At 34.2% G+C, this 19,963-nt stretch overlaps 1 protein-coding gene across 1 annotated transcript; it reads right to left on the reverse strand.

Moving 5' to 3' along the window:
* Positions 1-7,242: 7,242 nt before the first annotated feature.
* On the reverse strand, positions 7,243-16,074 carry LOC123917419 (non-classical arabinogalactan protein 31-like). Its single transcript, XM_045969124.1, has 3 exons — positions 15,583-16,074; positions 15,220-15,389; positions 7,243-7,378 (listed from the first exon to the last, which is right to left on the reverse strand). The coding sequence occupies exons 1-3, from the start codon at positions 16,072-16,074 to the stop codon at positions 7,243-7,245; spliced, it is 798 nt and encodes a 265-aa protein (XP_045825080.1).
* Between the last annotated feature and the right edge of the window lie 3,889 nt (positions 16,075-19,963).

Below are 19,963 nucleotides of genomic sequence, written 5' to 3' on the forward strand. Positions count from 1 at the left end.
CACTAATAATATGTGTATAAAATATTGGGTTGTTACATTATCACCTCCTTAAAAGAGTTTCGTCCTCGAAACTAGAAAGTAAAAAGATCAAGTAAATTTCTCTCATAAAATCAAAATAATAAAACCACTTGTTATAAACCATGAAGTTAAAATATTTTGACACAAATAAAATTGCTATCTATATATTAAAATAAATTTCTCGGGTCTTACATTCTACCCACCAAAAATTAGTTTCGTCCCCGAAACTAGACAATAGAAAAAGATTTGAAGTATAATTTTCAAAAGCTACTTATATAATATACTTCTTTAAATAAATATCAATAATATAAGAACGCTTAAGAATAAAGTAGAACATCGTTCCGCTGCGCACTCTGATGTCAAATAAATACGTCATCTAAATTGAACTATTCTCATAAGAATTAAAAACATCATTGTATGAATATAGAATTTTGTTTTAATAGAATAAAAATAAAAATGAAGCACCTACAAAATAAGAGGGTAGAACAGTAACAATAATAATTTTTTTTTCCTTCTAAAAAGTTGAAACGGTTCGTAAAAATAGTGCTTCTTTTCTAAGTAAAAGGTTTAAAATTCATTCAATACGAAGTTCACATAAACGAAAATATAGTTTCTAACAATCATTCCTTTAAACAAAAGAAATCACACAATTATCTTAAACAAATCACACTAAGAAACATCAATTTTAACAAAGTCGAACATAGGTCACAAAACAATCAAAGCATGCGTCATAAAAATAAAACATCGTTCCCACCCCAAAAATATTTGTCCGAGGATTATTGCTCTGATACCAAATGTAACATCCCGGATTTTTATCCAAGATATTTCTAAAAACCATATTTAGTTAGAAAATGTGCCGCTATTTTTTTTTTCTTTGTCGAATAAATAGTTATAAAATAATTCAAATAGAATTCTTGGAAATATAAACTTAATTAAAATGAGTAATAGTTTAAAATTTCCAGCGGAAGAAAATACAACAATGAATTTATTACATAAAATTCTCAATTTACAAAACCCAATTTTTCCCCGTTCGTACGCGCTTCAAGCATCACATCACATTCAATCAAAGCTTTCTCCTTGAGTACCTAAAATGTTGGTTGTAAGGGTCAATTTCCTGGTCCACATTGAATCATACTCACCACAAGAAAATGTTATAAAATAATAACAAAACACTCCACCTTATCGAAAATATAATTATTAGTTTATTATAAAAACTTTTTGGTGATAAGAGTCACATATACAAACATAGGTAGCATACCATTGTTACACGGCAGGAGTAAATAAAGTAGCATGATAACACATTGCAAATTGCATAGCTAATCAAATGAACCGGGAGAAGCAACGATCACAATTTTATTATGGACCAATTACACCTTTTATTTACACGAAAACAAGAAAGAAAATAGATTTCCACACATAATCGTACACAATGAAACATAGGATAATGACATAACAATACACATAATATTCAGCATGTCACAAAACAAGTATTAGTATTTAGTAGTGCACTCTTTCACAATATATACTATACTGACAAAGCATACCATATACATACATAAAATTAAATATATTAAGTATGTAACATTATAGTTCATTAATGTATCCATAGAATAGAACAGTCTAATTCGTTGTCTAGCTTTATTTATTTAATTTCTTTTCTTTTTTCTTTTCAATTACGTTAAATAATATATCTATTTATGTAAGGTTCATTCCTTTGGTTCTTTTATTCTCTTCCTTTTTACATTGGTCTTTTATAATCGGGATAATCATCTACTACTATTTTTTTCCCCTTTCTATATGGAATGCAATGCAATCTCGACCACCCTATATGAGATACTAATGATCCGGATAATAAGTCTCATACCAATGAGAAAAACCAGCCACACAGGCTCAAGCCACACAGGCTAAAAGTAAAACTAGCCACAAAGGCTCAAGCCACACAGGCTAAAAATAAACAAGCCACACAGGCTAAAAGTGAACCAACCACACATGCTCAAGCCACACGGGCTAAAAGTGAACCAGCCACACAGGCTACCTATATAGACTAGGGTATACACATCCTATATGATGCATGAAACACCACTTCCTTAACAAGACCAACCTAACCTGTCACATAACTATTCCTCCCTACACTTTTATTTATATTTCCCTTATTTATACCAATGAGCAATAAAAGAAGTCTTCCAAGCATAATCATCACACGAACTTGCACAGCATACTATTCTTATATCACATGGTGAATTTATATGTAAATAATACAATAAAGAAACCCACACAAAACTTAAGTCCAAAACATATATGTAGAACAACACAAAGAGTATTTTGATCATAATTGAATCCAAGCATAACAACACGACATATTTATTGCACATAACAAGTATTATCAATTTATTATTATCGTTTATTTTTATAAGTCTATTCCTTTGGGTTCATTTTAAGCGACAAAGGCTTTACTATTATTCCACAACAAATCCCTATGTAGCATGAATGTATGGGGAAAAAGCCCTTACCTTAGGCGCTTTCCTTCCAAGCATACACTAGCCTAAATTCGCAGCTACCGCATCTCTCGTTCTAGAGTCCGTTTTGACAATCCAACTGAGAACCATATGCCACGATTGATTTAGGGGAGAATAAGGCCAAGAACATAGCTTGATTATTACTTGAATACTAGAGGAGAGTACAAGTAATAGCAAGGGTGTAAGACTTTGTTTGTGGAGGCTAGGCTGGTTTTATGATGTTGTCAGGCGTGTACCGAGTTGTGAAAGGAAGGGTAGTCCTATATATTGAGGTGTAGAATGAACTGATGTTTCATCGGACCAAAAGAAGTAATAAAGAAGAATTCTTTGCATATAATTAATCATTAATTGAGGTAATGACAGCAATCAAGCTGTTAATTACTCATTCACCGAGAATGGAATGGAATCAATACAAATTTATGGCCATAGAAGGAAAATGGTTATGGACATTCATTGGCTATTATGGGTATTTAATGAGATTGAAAGGAAGATGATGTGATACAGTGATTTGGCAAGCTGAAGACTATCATAAGAAAATACAATAGGTTTCATGGTGGGAGAAATAAAGGATATTCATTGCTTCTAATTAGCCATTTTACGGTAATGAAATCATAGAGCATCATTGGCCAACTGTCATGCTAATCTTGTGGGATGTGATAGTGCAAAGTAAGACTGATTCAATTATTCTTTTACCTTAGTTAAATTGACCAACTAAACTAATAATTGATATATTAGGTATAATACTAGTTATAATTAGTCACATGATATAGGCTTAATTATAATTTTCGTTAAATTCTTTATAATAAAATAAGTGGTCAAATAATAAATCAAGAAAATCACTAATAATATGTGTATAAAATATTGGGTTGTTACAGTGAGTACCGTAGAATGTGAGTCTGTGGATGTTTCGTGCGAAGTTGACGTTTTAGCGGTTTGATAAGAATGGTTTATGCCGATATCATGATTGTTGACTATCTATCGACAAATTGAGGAACTGGCCGTCCTTGATCTCTTGTTGATAAATGGACAAAAATTGTGTTGGATGGGATAAACTAATTTTGTCATACTTGGTAATGTGTAGCGTTTTGAACGTTTCGTTGGAGGGTCGGATATAGGAGTTATCCGGAGTTGTTTTAGTAGTGTAATTTTCGAGGGCGAAAATCTTTTAAGTGGGGGAGAGTTGTAACGACCCAATTTTCGTATTATTATTTTTATGTGTTAAAATATTTTATTTAACGTGGCATTTTAATTAAGTTAATAACTTGAGTTATTTATCGAGTACTTTAGTTATTAAGCGAGAGAGCGAGAGAGAGAGAGAGTTAACGTGTTATTGGGCCAAGCCAATTGGGCTTGAGGCCCAATGGGCCTTGTGTGTGTGAGGGGGCGCCATATGGCCATGAAGGAAGGGAGAAACATTTCATTTCTCATGGTTCTTGTGTTCTTGAGAGGAGAAGAGGAGATCTTGGGAGCTAGAGCAAGGGGAGAGCTAGGGATTCGAGATCTTCGTCGTGTTTTCTTCGAATCCAGGTAAGAGAGTAGATTTCATATTCGTGGGTGACTCGAGGAAGGGGAGAATGTCGATTTCTCCTCACCCGAACTTCCTCCACCCCATTTTCGTTTTAGCTTAGAACGGATTTTCTTGATGGAAATCGTTCCTAAGGTTCTTGATATGTTTAACATGCTTGTAACATGATTAATGAACGGAAATAATGGTTAAAACGAGCTTTCTAATGGATTAAACTCAAGAACTTTGTGTTCTTGAGAGTTTTGATGAAAAAGTGTCAATCTTTACTTTTTCGATGTTTATGGCGTAGATCTGAGAAATGAACCGTCCTTTTGTGTTTAGATATGTTTGTTTTGCTTGAATATGAACTTATTTGGGGTTTATAACATGAAAAATGGTTTATGTGAGAATCTTGAGAGTTTAGAGTTTGAAATGAGAAATGTAGAAAATTGTTATCTATGAGGTCTGAACCTTTACGTGCAATTTTGACCTCTTTTCGTTGTGAACTGGTTTTAGTGGTCAACATAAAAGTTGTAGCCCTGTTTGTTAGCTTTCCAACGAGTATATGTGCGTCTCCATTGGACTTTCGTAGCCCAAGTTATGATCGTTGCAATGAGAGGCTGTCCAATAATTTCCGCCTGAAACGGCAGAGCAGTGAGCAGCCAGCCTTTCAGATGTTTTTCCGCCCCAGGCGTAAACATTTCCGCCTCAGGCGTAAAGTTCCGCCCCAGGCGTAAATATTTCCGCCCCGGGCGTAAATACTGCAGTTTGCACCAGTTTTTCATCTGTGATTTTCCGTTGCGTATTTTGAAAAAGATTTTACTAAAGGTAGAAATATATAAATAATGGGTTTGGGTGTTACAGAAGGAGCAGGGGATGGTGTGTGATTATGGTGGTGATGATGGTGGTGAGGGGCGTTAGACGGTGGATGATGTGGTGACTTAGTTGGAGGGTGAAGTGGAGAATGTGAGTGATGAGGAGGGTAAGTTGGTGGAAGAGTTTCAAGGTGTTCGGCAAATGCAATGAAAGAGGTTAGTTGAAGGAAAAGAAGCCACATTGCAAGGGTTTTGGCCATTTCTCTTTGTAAGAGAAAGTAATCTAGAAAAAGATAGGAGAGGAAAGGAAAGTGAAGTGATGATGGTGTTATGTGAGTGTGAGGGTTGATTTATAGCAGCTAATGCCCAAAATCATTCCCCCTTTTTAAAAAATGTTAGCTTTGGAAAATAAAATTGTTGTGAATACATATAGAATAGAATATTCATGTTATTAAGTATAATTATATTTGTATTTATTTGTAATTATTTTTATATATACACTAATAATAACCTATGAATAATGACAATCATAAATAAAATAATTATAAATATAATTATACTTAATCACATGAATATTCTTTTCTAAAAATTCTTCCAAGGTTTTTAATTATAAGACTTTTTTTCAAAAATAGTTTGTCTCTTTTTTATAAATTTTTAGGTGCAATTATTATTAATTTTTAAATACATCTCTTATTAATACTACTATCAATTTATATATATGTAAAGTTAACAATAAATATCAAGAGCGCTGATATGATATGGCACGAGTCTCTTCTAACTTAATCAAGGTTCTGAGTTTGATATCTCGCTTGGATATGTAGCAACGTTAAAATTCATAGGGAGAGCTTGTCGCCATTTGGGTCCCACATGGCTCGTGGGATTAGTCTCTGCAATTGCGTGCAGACGATATCCGGTTCACACAAAAAAAAAATCAATAGTAAATACAGGGTAATTTAATAATAGTCACACACTTTTAAGACAAATTTATTATTTCAATAGTCTTTTTAAATATCCGTAATTTTTTTTATCTTATTCATCCTCATCTGCATCACGTTCATCATTTTTTTCACTAATTTATAGTAAGTACATTCAAATATACCTAAAAAATTTATAAATGGAAATGTCCTAATAGAAATCTAGTTTAGAAATGGAAAGGTCCTAATAGGATCCGTTCTTTTTTCCGGAAAGTGGGTCGTGGTAGTCTTATGACTAATGAAGAGAACCACAATATCAATATGACAAATGGCAATAGTTGTCCCCAGCGCCAACAAAGACTTGAATCCATTATGCATGTATTAAGAGACTTCGAAGAAATAATGAAATTTTGGTCCTCAATTATCAAACCTGATAATTGGGCAAAATTCTTTAGCATGGATCTCATGTCTTGGCTTGAATGGTACCTTGATAATGGAGATATTGAAAATACACTTGGAGTTGGGTGACTGTTTTTGGCGTCTCTATCAAATCATTGTGGAAGGATCGTAATGATTGGTTTTTAATTAGTATTCCAACCTTCGACACATTTGGCTTCTTCATATAGCTAACCGAGTGCAAATGGTAGTTAATAGTATTATTAAACCCGCGGCTTATATGGAGAGCTTTTGCTCCATCATTCCTATTAGATGGGAGCTCCCTCCTATAGATACTCTTAAGTTTAATGTAGATGTAGCGCAAAGTAAAAGGAATGACTTCTCAGCGTGTGGCAAATTGCTTAGAGACTCTCATGGTGGTCTTATTCAAGGTTTTTATTGCAACTTTGGCCGCAATAATGCTCAGGGTGCTGAGATGTGGAGTTTAGTTCATGGTATGCGTATTGCTCGTCATCTTAACTGTGTCATTTTTAAAATAGACTCTACCTTTGTTTCAGATGTTGTTCTCAATCGTATTTTACCATCACATCTTATCTCGAACCTCTCCTAGAAGAGGTGTTTAATCTACTAAATTTTTCGGATTTATTATCCAAAAGGGATTTGATGCTCCTTTCTCCCCGAATTTAATTATTTCTGAATATGATTTTTTGCATGCTCTTCTAGTTTTAGATTGTGAGGTTTCTACTACCCCTCGTTTAATTCGTTAATTTAAGTCTTTTATAAAAATAAATCCGACAATTTTCTTGGTAAATAAAACGACAAATAGATTAGAGTAAACAAATTAAACAAAAGCGATAAACATCATTTCTTTAATTAATACTAGTATTTAATAATAATTCTTACAAGAACCATAAATCACACACACATAACATCACTCTTTATCATGTAGTGATGATTCAAGCTCAAAAGTAAACACCATATTTTAACACAAGATGAAACCAACCTCCTAACACTAAAACACAACAATCTAATTTATAAATAAACTCGAAATTAATTTTTTAATATTCTAATCATCTTAATTAACGAGGACATTTGGGCTCAAATGCAAGAGGCCCAACAGTGTAAATAGTGAAATGAAGACCCTTAGACACATAAGGTTTCCCGGACCTAAGAGCAGCACCAGTAAGCCCACCATTAAGATTTGAAGGCTTCAGCCTGTAACACCCAAACCCGTTATTTAATTAACTCTGCCTTTATAAAATCTTTTTCGAAAATACGCAGCGGAAAAATTGAAAATCTGATTTATAAAGCGCTGGTTTGAATATCACAAACTTCATTCAAAGATAATACGAATACATTTATCTAGTAAAATATTCGAATGAACTAAAAACAAAACCTCGCATCGAACGATGCGTTATTAGTTATACAAAACGGATACTTTTCAAATGAAAGCTTAAGACCAACAGAGTATACTAAGAGGACTACATGCATATACATATAAAAACCCCTTTTTCCCGTGTCTCAATCAGAGCAGAGCTTCACCATTGCACTCGGACGAGGCTAACACATAACCTGTCAACCTGGACCCCCAAAGGTCCAGCAAATACACATAGCAGAGAGTTAGAAAACATAAACATAAATATAAGTGTGAGTAGTATACTACACACTTCACACGCTATCATACATTTCTAACTCACGCACATACATCGTCAAATACGACTACCAATCAATCATTCATTTACAAACACACCAATCATATAGTTTCACGTCTTCTCGGACACTACCAAAGTGTTCATTTTATAGTCATGACGGACTCTGCTCACATACCAAGACATGGCAACAATCATAGTATTAAATAATTAGTAAATACCAAAGCTTAACACATACGGAAAACACATTACAATCCAATCGGATATTGTCACATAACAATTATCAAATACATGTGCATTTACCCTAATGCATCTAATGCCAATTATCCAATGTCATGTCATCCCTAGACACGACTAATGCATGTGGTACCAATTTACATTGTTCAGATTTCAGTCATGACGGACTGTTCAGATTATAGTCATGTACGGACTGTTCAGATTATAGTCATGCATGGACTCTACATCAGTTTTACATCATGCAGGATGCTGGCCAACTTATACCATCTCATTCAGTTTTACATCGTTGCTGGATGGTGTCAGTTTTAGATCATGCAGGATCATCATCAATACAGTTTAAAATCATGTCGGATCTCGGTTATCATCAACCATCTCACTCATAAAGAGGAGTCACACAGTTTTATATCATGTTTGGATATGGGCTCTAGATTTCGGATAACATAATCCCATCTTCGGCCACTTTTGGAAAACATAGTCCATTTACTCTATTGGAATACACATGATTCCAATATCACAATTTATTCATGAATGCATGATTACTTTTAAACACATCAAATACATGACGCTATCTAGCTCGAAGCTATTCATTCACTGATGCGGAAACACAATTCCAACATCTAACACATTAGGATAACACAATATCCTATCACTCCAATCATAATTATTCACATGATAATTATCTGCATAACCATTTTTATACACATAAAGTTTCATTTACACTTATGTCATAAAACACACATCATTTCCTTAACATTGCAAATTAATGCTAAAACATCACATTGCTCACTTTAAGCTACAACTTATTGCACACACGTTTATCGATCATATAACGATTAACAATAAGTATTAACAGTATCAACATGTATCAACAATCATGTAAGGATACCCTTAAACCATGTTACAAGTGCCTAATTACACTTACAAACATTAACAAAATTTGCTGTCACAGAGGCCTTCGCTAAGCGAAGCCTTAGCGAGACTTGGCGAACCTCACCAGGAAGTCACCTGCTCATGGCGAGCTTTGGCGAGCTTCAGCGAACATGTTCGCTACAGCGAACTCCTGGTCGCTTAGCGAACTATACCAGAAAAATATCTGTTCTTGAGTTTCAATAAGGCGGTTTAACATCAAATCAACTCAAAAATTCATCCAAACATGTTATAAATTCATATAAACAGTCATTTCAAACATATATGGTATCAAGGAACATTAATCATCCCTTCCAAACATCCAAATACCTCAAACAATCAAAATCATGTCAATTTCTTGCATATTAAGCAAGTTTAACAAAACATGCAAATCATTGATCAAACATCTACATATACCCACTTTCAACTCCCCAAAGTTGTTTACCTCATCTACCATGAGTTCACTAAACATGTTAGGATCAAAAGAATCCATTTTCCATTAAGAAAATCACCCACAAAACCCACAAGAAAATAGAGTGGAAAGAGTTTGGGAATGGAGGAATCGACATCCTCCCCTCTTTCGAATCACTCACGAATATGTAATCTAACTCTCGTACCTTAGCTCGACGAATCCACAAGCTTGCTCTTCTCTTTCTCTCCCACGAGCTCTTCCTCTCCCTCATGAGCTCCTTGCCCTAGCTAAGCTCTTGAACTTCTCATGGAATTGTAACTTATGAGACTATTCACCCAAACTTATGCTACTTATAGCTCTCTCTATTCTCATGGATCCAAGCCCACTTGGCTTAGGCCCAATGCCTATTCCACGCCCAAAGGCCCAAACAACATAACTTCTCGCTCATTAACTTACGTTCTCGCTAAATGATTATTCGCCGCTTAATAATTTAATTATAAATCACGCCCTCGCGTAATAAAATAATTAAATAACGAATACTAAATTTTGGGTCGTTACAATTCTACCCCCCTTAAAAGATTTTCGCCCTCGAAAATTACCCGACTAAAACACAACTCCGGATAAACTCCCTCATCCGACTTTCTAATTTCCAACTTGCATTCTAACCAACGGGTTTTCTAGTCATAATACCTTAACCGATACGGTCTCTTACACAAACTCCGATTCAAAATCACACTTCTTCTGAATTCGTACCAACAACACACACAAACTCCAAACCAAACCAAGTTTGACAAAATCAGTCAATCCCAATCGACACAATCTCGTCTACTCATCAACAATAGATCAAGGACAGCTAATCCCTTGATTTGTCGATAGATAGTCAACAATCGTGATGATGGCATAAACCATTCTCATCAAACTACTTAAAACTTTCTCTTAACATCTTACGGTACTCACAGCACCGCCCCAAAAACAAATTCTACTCCGTCTAATGCACTCCGAAAAGACACCTCTGTTGCATACTCCGCAACTCCTTAAGTTCCATAGGTTCTCAACATTTTCTTAAATCGTTTCACTGTGCCGAATCTCATTCCAACCGTCAAATTCTTTTTTTTTTTTTTTTCCTTGCAATTCCCCAAATCATCGCGTCGAACATTCAGCATAACTGTTTTATTTTCCAAATAATCTCTTATCCAATTTCTGACTTCCTTAACATGACCTTTCCAATGTCACTTTTCCGTCAAGGTACTTTTATCCAGAATATTACCTTAAGTCACTCGTCGACTAACTATCATTTCATCGTCCATGATGAAAATATCCAAAATATTTTATTTCCTTACCACATAGTATTACTATACTACTCCAACATATACGATGTTCCCAACATCACTTAGTCTCCACCGACTTTTCCATTCCATAAATAATTTTCCAATTGCTACAAAACATCTCTGATACTTGCTTCAAGCATCACTTCCAAATTCTCAACACACATTTTCCAAACACAACAATTACTTATGTGTGAGATAGTCCTTTCCGCAAATTCTTACTTGACATAAGTCACTTTCTTACGTCTCTCTAATACTCGTGCTTGACACGTTTCCAAAGGCTAACTTTCTTATCCCCAAACATCCAAAGATAACACTTCGCACTTAGCTTCTCATCAACCTCTAAGGTTTCATCCAATCTTAGACACTAGTTGTCTGATTATTGTCCAAATGGATTCATTTCCTTCCTCTATAAACTTCTTATGAAATCCTTCGATTTGTTATCCCACTTCCATCTTGGAATAACTCTACTACTTGTACAATCATATGCCACTTGATAACTTAAAAAGTTTGCTAATCTTATTATGATATCTTCATAACTTCATTCTCATTCCGTGGTTAACTAACACTAACGGTTTACAAGGCTCCACCTCTATTTCTAAGTTTCTCAAATCCTTCCAAGAAATGACTACTCGGTTCAAACATACTCAACCTTTATAAATCCTTCCTAGGCTCTTCTTGATCACCTAGTAATTCTGTATTTAAATCTCAGCTACTATCAAAAGTTGATTTCCAAACAACCATGATCTCCGTCTTGTTGATTCCAACACAACTCTCATCAGATTCCTCTGAAAACTTTTCATCAACAAAGCTTCCATCTTTATCACTCTTCCTCCCCTTTGAGGATGAACCATCAAGTGAAAGACAACCAAACAATGGAACATTCTTGCTACGAGTTCCGCTAGAAACACCACCAGTCCCACTTATTGTAATCGGGTCTTCAGTTCCCTAACCACACCTTCCATCCTTGACATCAATCTCCCACTTAACTTAACCCTCAAGGTATCCACCATTCGCATACTCGTCGTATGATCATCACTAGGTTTTCTTACCCTCGACGCACACGTCTTCTTCGTTTCCCAGCAACGGTTTTCACTTAACATTCAATCTGCTCCATCGTTCCCCAATGGCCACATTCTCCTTACGGCTAAACAACTTCATTCCGACTCACTCCGAAATGATCATCTGATACTTCCTCCAAATATTCTCCAAATAAGAACTCCACTTCGAACAACGCTACTCAATCTTAAACAATCCACTTCAAGAACATCTCTATTCGTCCTTACTTCTCGCGTTCGAAACATCTTGGAGAGACAAAATCTTCTCCCCCACTTATCTCAAACCCACCTTTACACTTCCACTAGAACATCCGGTGTAAGCACCTAACCGTCCTATCGATTCCAAATCTATTCCTCCCAAGAGAAATCTAATACCGACAGCATTCACATGCATGTCGTATGCAAAGGGTAAACATAAGGTAAGATATCTAAGCATCTACTCAAAACCCCGGTGCAGTCCTCTTGACATACACACCACTGCAAAATACATAAACACACTATTCCAGTCTATGCTAACGTAACAACCTACGTAACAACTAGCATACATAATTACTACCACATGTCTATACATATATTTATAACTAAACTATATGTAAGACAATGAAACATCCATGTACACAAGACATCGAGTCAAGTACATGCATTACATTTCATATCACTCACAGATATGAATTCCACAAAATCAATTCAAACATGTATATATATATATATATATATAAAATATAGCATGCTTTCAACAACTTCTCAACACGAGAATACATTCACACTTAAGTAAACACTCAAGCTATAAACATAATAATACACAACAAAAACAGACAGACACAACTGGCACACATGCTCACTCGATCTGAATGCACAGACCGGCTCTGATTGACACCTAACCTCACAGTCCGAAGACGACCTGCTCTGATACCACTTTGTAACACCCAAACCCGTTATTTAATTAACTCTGCCTTTATAAAATCTTTTTCGAAAATACGCAGCGGAAAAATTGAAAATCTGATTTATAAAGCGCTGGTTTGAATATCACAAACTTCATTCAAAGATAATACGAATACATTTATCTAGTAAAATATTCGAATGAACTAAAAACAAAACCTCGCATCGAACGATGCGTTATTAGTTATACAAAACGGATACTTTTCAAATGAAAGCTTAAGACCAACAGAGTATACTAAGAGGACTACATGCATATACATATAAAAACCCCTTTTTCCCGTGTCTCAATCAGAGCAGAGCTTCACCATTGCACTCGGACGAGGTTAACACATAACCTGTCAACCTGGACCCCCAAAGGTCCAGCAAATACACATAGCAGAGAGTTAGAAAACATAAACATAAATATAAGTGTGAGTAGTATACTACACACTTCACACGCTATCATACATTTCTAACTCACGCACATACATCGTCAAATACGACTACCAATCAATCATTCATTTACAAACACACCAATCATATAGTTTCACGTCTTCTCGGACACTACCAAAGTGTTCATTTTATAGTCATGACGGACTCTGCTCACATACCAAGACATGGCAACAATCATAGTATTAAATAATTAGTAAATACCAAAGCTTAACACATACGGAAAACACATTACAATCCAATCGGATATTGTCACATAACAATTATCAAATACATGTGCATTTACCCTAATGCATCTAATGCCAATTATCCAATGTCATGTCATCCCTAGACACGACTAATGCATGTGGTACCAATTTACATTGTTCAGATTTCAGTCATGACGGACTGTTCAGATTATAGTCATGTACGGACTGTTCAGATTATAGTCATGCACGGACTCTACATCAGTTTTACATCATGCAGGATGCTGGCCAACTTAGACCATCTCATTCAGTTTTACATCGTTGCTGGATGGTGTCAGTTTTAGATCATGCAGGATCATCATCAATACAGTTTAAAATCATGTCGGATCTCGGTTATCATCAACCATCTCACTCATAAAGAGGAGTCACACAGTTTTATATCATGTTTGGATATGGGCTCTAGATTTCGGATAACATAATCCCATCTTCGGCCACTTTTGGAAAACATAGTCCATTTACTCTATTGGAATACACATGATTCCAATATCACAATTTATTCATGAATGCATGATTACTTTTAAACACATCAAATACATGACGCTATCTAGCTCGAAGCTATTCATTCACTGATGCGGAAACACAATTCCAACATCTAACACATTAGGATAACACAATATCCTATCACTCCAATCATAATTATTCACATGATAATTATCTGCATAACCATTTTTATACACATAAAGTTTCATTTACACTTATGTCATAAAACACACATCATTTCCTTAACATTGCAAATTAATGCTAAAACATCACATTGCTCACTTTAAGCTACAACTTATTGCACACACGTTTATCGATCATATAACGATTAACAATAAGTATTAACAGTATCAACATGTATCAACAATCATGTAAGGATACCCTTAAACCATGTTACAAGTGCCTAATTACACTTACAAACATTAACAAAATTTGCTGTCACAGAGGCCTTCGCTAAGCGAAGCCTTAGCGAGACTTGGCGAACCTCACCAGGAAGTCACCTGCTCATGGCGAGCTTTGGCGAGCTTCAGCGAACATGTTCGCTACAGCGAACTCCTGGTCGCTTAGCGAACTATACCAGAAAAATATCTGTTCTTGAGTTTCAATAAGGCGGTTTAACATCAAATCAACTCAAAAATTCATCCAAACATGTTATAAATTCATATAAACAGTCATTTCAAACATATATGGTATCAAGGAACATTAATCATCCCTTCCAAACATCCAAATACCTCAAACAATCAAAATCATGTCAATTTCTTGCATATTAAGCAAGTTTAACAAAACATGCAAATCATTGATCAAACATCTACATATACCCACTTTCAACTCCCCAAAGTTGTTTACCTCATCTACCATGAGTTCACTAAACATGTTAGGATCAAAAGAATCCATTTTCCATTAAGAAAATCACCCACAAAACCCACAAGAAAATAGAGTGGAAAGAGTTTGGGAATGGAGGAATCGACATCCTCCCCTCTTTCGAATCACTCACGAATATGTAATCTAACTCTCGTACCTTAGCTCGACGAATCCACAAGCTTGCTCTTCTCTTTCTCTCCCACGAGCTCTTCCTCTCCCTCATGAGCTCCTTGCCCTAGCTAAGCTCTTGAACTTCTCATGGAATTGTAACTTATGAGACTATTCACCCAAACTTATGCTACTTATAGCTCTCTCTATTCTCATGGATCCAAGCCCACTTGGCTTAGGCCCAATGCCTATTCCACGCCCAAAGGCCCAAACAACATAACTTCTCGCTCATTAACTTACGTTCTCGCTAAATGATTATTCGCCGCTTAATAATTTAATTATAAATCACGCCCTCGCGTAATAAAATAATTAAATAACGAATACTAAATTTTGGGTCGTTACACAGCCCATTTGGAGCACTAACCAAAACAACATTACACTTATGAGGTGCATAGGTTTTGATACTCTTTGGGCCTTCAATGAAGAAATAACCATTCTTATCAGTCTTATGTGTTTGAACAAACTTGTACTTTGTGCTGTTACATTGTAGCTTCACAACGGCACCTTCAATATTCAATTTTGAAAACAAAATTAATAATGGTCATTGTCTTTTAGCAACAAAAAGAAAAATAATGACATTACTGGGAAAGTGTACAAAATATACAAAAGTTGAAATATCACTGTATCACAAAAGATCTATGAGAATGACATTACTGAGAAAACAAAAATAGTGAAGTTAAAAGTTGAGAAACAAACCATGAAGTGCTTTAGCTCCCCAAGAGAGTATGAACACCAGCATACTTGCAAGATTTTACATAAACAACACCTTGAACAGCTATAAAGCGTCTAGGAACAGGAGAAGGATGCAATGGTGGGTGAGCTGGAACAGGGGGGTGCAATGGTGGGTGTGTTGGAACAACGGGAGTGTGAATAGGAGGCTTAACAGGAGCATAAGCAGGTGGGTGATGATGGTGGTGGTGACCAGTTGGTGGTTTAGCAGGAACATGGGTAGAATGGTGAGGAGGGTGTGAAGGAGTGTGAGAAATAGGGGAAGGAGCAGGGGATGGTGTGTGATTATGGTGGTGATGATGGTGGTGAGGGGCGTTAGACGGTGGATGATGTGGTGACTTAGTTGGAGGGTGAAGTGGAGAATGTGAGTGATGAGGAGGGTAAGTTGGTGGAAGAGTTTCAAGGTGTTCGGCAAATGCAATGAAAGAGGTTAGTTGAAGGAAAAGAAGCAACATTGCAAGGGTTTTGGCCATTTCTCTTTGTAAGAGAAAGTAATCTAGAAAGAAATAGGAGAGGAAAGGAAAGTGAAGTGATGATGGTGTTATGTGAGTGTGAGGGTTGATTTATAGCAGCTAATGCCCAAAATCATTCCCCCTTTTTAAAAAATGTTAGCTTTGGAAAATAAAATTGTTGTGAATACATATAGAATAGAATATTCATGTTATTAAGTATAATTATATTTGTATTTATTTGTAATTATTTTTATATATACACTAATAATAACCTATGAATAACGACAATCATAAATAAAATAATTACAAATATAATTATACTTAATCATATGAATATTCTTTTCTATCAAATTCTTCCAAGGTTTTCAATTATAAGACTTTTTTTCAAAAATAGTTTGTCTCTTTTTTATAAATTTTTAAATACATCTCTTATTAATAATACTATCAATTTATATATGTAAAGTTAACAATAAATTATTCTTTCAGAAATATTGAGAGTTATTCAATATTCACTCTAGAGTTAGGAGATCTCTTAGGAGGAGGCAAGGAGGGTCAAAGAACTTTAAGGCCGATAATGTTTTTTTCTTTTATTGTCTTTGTAATTTATTTTTTCTAGGTTAGGTCGAGTAGATGAACTCCCTTATGAATGCTTGAGACATGTAATTATGGTTCGATAAAGTTTATATCCGATTGTTATTGAGTTATTTTCTATAATTGTCTTTTTTTAATTCTTCATTCTTAATATTGATCACATTAGTGGATGAACCTAGAGGAAATTAATTGATCCCGTGACTGCAGAATTAATAGGCCGGACTAAAAAGACAATTCATCCTACCAACTATAAGACCATTAAATTCAGTATATGAGGTAGGGGTAGGATTAAGAATCATACGTAGTTAAATTCTGCAATGATATTAGGAAATCGAGCGGGCGTAGAGAACTTGTTAGATACTGAACTTCTAAAGGTTTGAACACACTCAAAGAGGCTGAACCCGTTAAAGCTAATGATATGAGATAATGAAGTTTAAACCTATCGAAGCTATAATGATTAGACCTAAGTCAGATTGCAATAGAAATAAGAATAGTAATACTAGGCTTATTTTGATGGAAATTAATCTGGTAGACTATAACTAGTAATGAAGACAAGTATAATGCTAGTTACCAAGCAGGAGTAAGGGAGGGATTTGAAACACTTAACCACCCCGTGTGTCTACTCGGACACCTTTTTATCATTATTTCTCTTTACTTGTTTGTCTTTTATTTACTTTATTATTATTTACTTTTGAATGCAAAACTCTTTCAAACAAACAAAGCAAATGCAAAGCACTCTTACTTTCTAAATTCCTAAGCGAAACTAGTAATTTTGGCACAATCTCTGTGGAGAACGATAACTTATCACTTTATTAGTTTGTTGCAATTTTGTGCACTTGCAGAGCCACCATCAGATATCCGGTTCACAAAAAAAAATCAATAGTAAATACATTTGTGCACAAGGGTAATTTAATAATAGTCACACACTTTTAAGACAAATTTATTATTTCAATTGTCTTTTTTAATATCCGTAATTTTTTTTTTATTCTTATTCATCCTCATCTGCATCACGTTCATCATTTTCTTCACTAATTTATAGTAATAAAGTACATTCAAATATACCTAAAAATTTTATAAATCGATGTGTTTTGGTTGCTTTTAACGTTTCAATCTTCTTTTAAACTCTAAAATTGAAACCTTCAATTTCCATTAAATTCTAAATATACCAAACTTGAAAGAAAAAAATATAGGTTTAATGATATGTTTCAAACTTTTCACATGTTTTCATGTGAACCCTTCATTATATTACAAATGAATATGATAAATGATTAATTCATCACATTTATAAAGATAAAAAAAACTAATTTGTGCATGTTTATGAAGATAAAAGATTGTGTGTCGAAAAAATAAGATAAATGATTAACATGTACACGTTTATGAACATAAAAGATCGATTTGAGAAAAAATAAGATAGTGGGCAAATCTGTTATAAATAAATAGGATAAAGAAGATCTTGTTTAATTTTGTCAAAAAAATTTATAAATAAAATTGTTACACAAATAGAGATAAACTTATAAACCTTTAATTTTGATGGATCTCAATAACATATCAAATGATTTTTAATTTTTCTAAAAATTTCTATGGATGATCTATATGATGTTGGAACAAAGAGCATAATATTGTGTGAATTGAAAATAAAATAAAAATGTTTGAGTCCCACATTGGGTACTAGAACATATTAGTATGTATTATATACTAATGTGTATTTTGAGAATAAAATATTAAATCCCACATTTATTAATTTGCACATTTTTATTGTGAGTGAGACTTTACTTAAAACTTAGTGATTTCTATTTGACTTTTTCAAAGCCATACCCTCACGTATCAGTTGAGGGCTTAGTCTTGTTTTGTTATAATTTAGAGAAAAAGCAGGAGCACTTAGTTATCCTTTTTTAACAAAATATATATCCTAGCCGCCAAGGCAATTGCAGAGAGAGATTGAGAAACTGCTCACTAGTAACAACATACCTCAACCATGCTCTGTTTCCCAAGCAATATTAATTCAATGTTGTCAAGTGCAAGAGGTTGCTTAAAATTTAAAAAGACAATTACAGATACCACGTCACTTATTGAAACAAAGAAAGAAATCACATAGTCATAATATTGTCTTGCCGTGACATGATTTTCACAGGTATGTTGATATTGTGAAGACTTCACAAGGTTTTCACTATTTTATTTTAATTATAGATCACTATAGAAATAGTATTGTGGTGGTTATATACACTGCATGCTATTGAGTGTACCCAGTGTTTCTCAAATTCAATTGTGGTAGTTAATAATAACGTGGAACTTTATCATATTAAACTTAGAATGAATGAATTATTCATATCAATTGTTTTTATTAATTGGTTATGCAAATTAATTAGAAAGATTTGTATTAGGTTGTGTTCCTAATAGCTTAGAGAATAATTTTGAAGTTTATTCAATTTGTTTTGAGATACTAATATTAGTATTAGTATTAGTATTATTAATATATTTTAATTTTAAAAGTGATCATAGTATCACAGTTCCTTTATATTTAAGAATGACCATAGTGTCATATTCCCTATGATTTGAATGGTCTTAGTTACCATATAAGAATGGTCTTTGTACCATAGTAGAATGGACTTAAAATCATTGCGCAATGGTTTTAGTACCATAATTGAGGGTGTAATTCTTGCCCGATATCTACAGTGTCTGTCTTGCACAATCCACTGTGGCTGAAAATTATTTTTAATGATTTTAACTTCGATCGATTTTGTAAAATTCGTATTGATTATAATGTTATTCATGCTTAAGATTGAATATTACTATCTTCTAGTATGCTTAGGATTGAATGTTACTATCTTCTTCTAGTTCGATGTTTTTCTCATCCTATTCATGTTTTTTGGCGACTCAAAACTTGTGGGGTAGAATATTATTGATCCCACTAATCATATACTAGTACTCTATATCATTTTTTTATATCATATCTCAAAATTTTATAAAACAATTTATTTTAATATACTCCCTCCGTCCCAAAATATAAGTAAAAGTGAGTCAATGAAACTTGATGTATTTGGTTAAAGATTTGGACCAAATACATCCACTTTTGTTAACCAATTTTTACTTATATTTTGGGACGAAGGGAATACACTTTCTACTTACCGTTACGTTATGATGAAGATACTCCACCAATGAGGTGATGGTATGGGTTTGTGTTTGACGTTGAGAAATTCAATGATGAAATTGAAAAGTACTAGAAGCAATTTTGGATAACTCAAATTTCAAAAAAATAGTATAGTCATAGTATTTAATGGAGGTTGCCACAAAAGCGTCAATGGACTGTCTCATCTTTGTA

Source organism: Trifolium pratense, linkage group LG3 (assembly GCF_020283565.1).
Source record: "Trifolium pratense cultivar HEN17-A07 linkage group LG3, ARS_RC_1.1, whole genome shotgun sequence".
Classification (NCBI taxonomy): domain Eukaryota; kingdom Viridiplantae; phylum Streptophyta; class Magnoliopsida; order Fabales; family Fabaceae; genus Trifolium; species Trifolium pratense.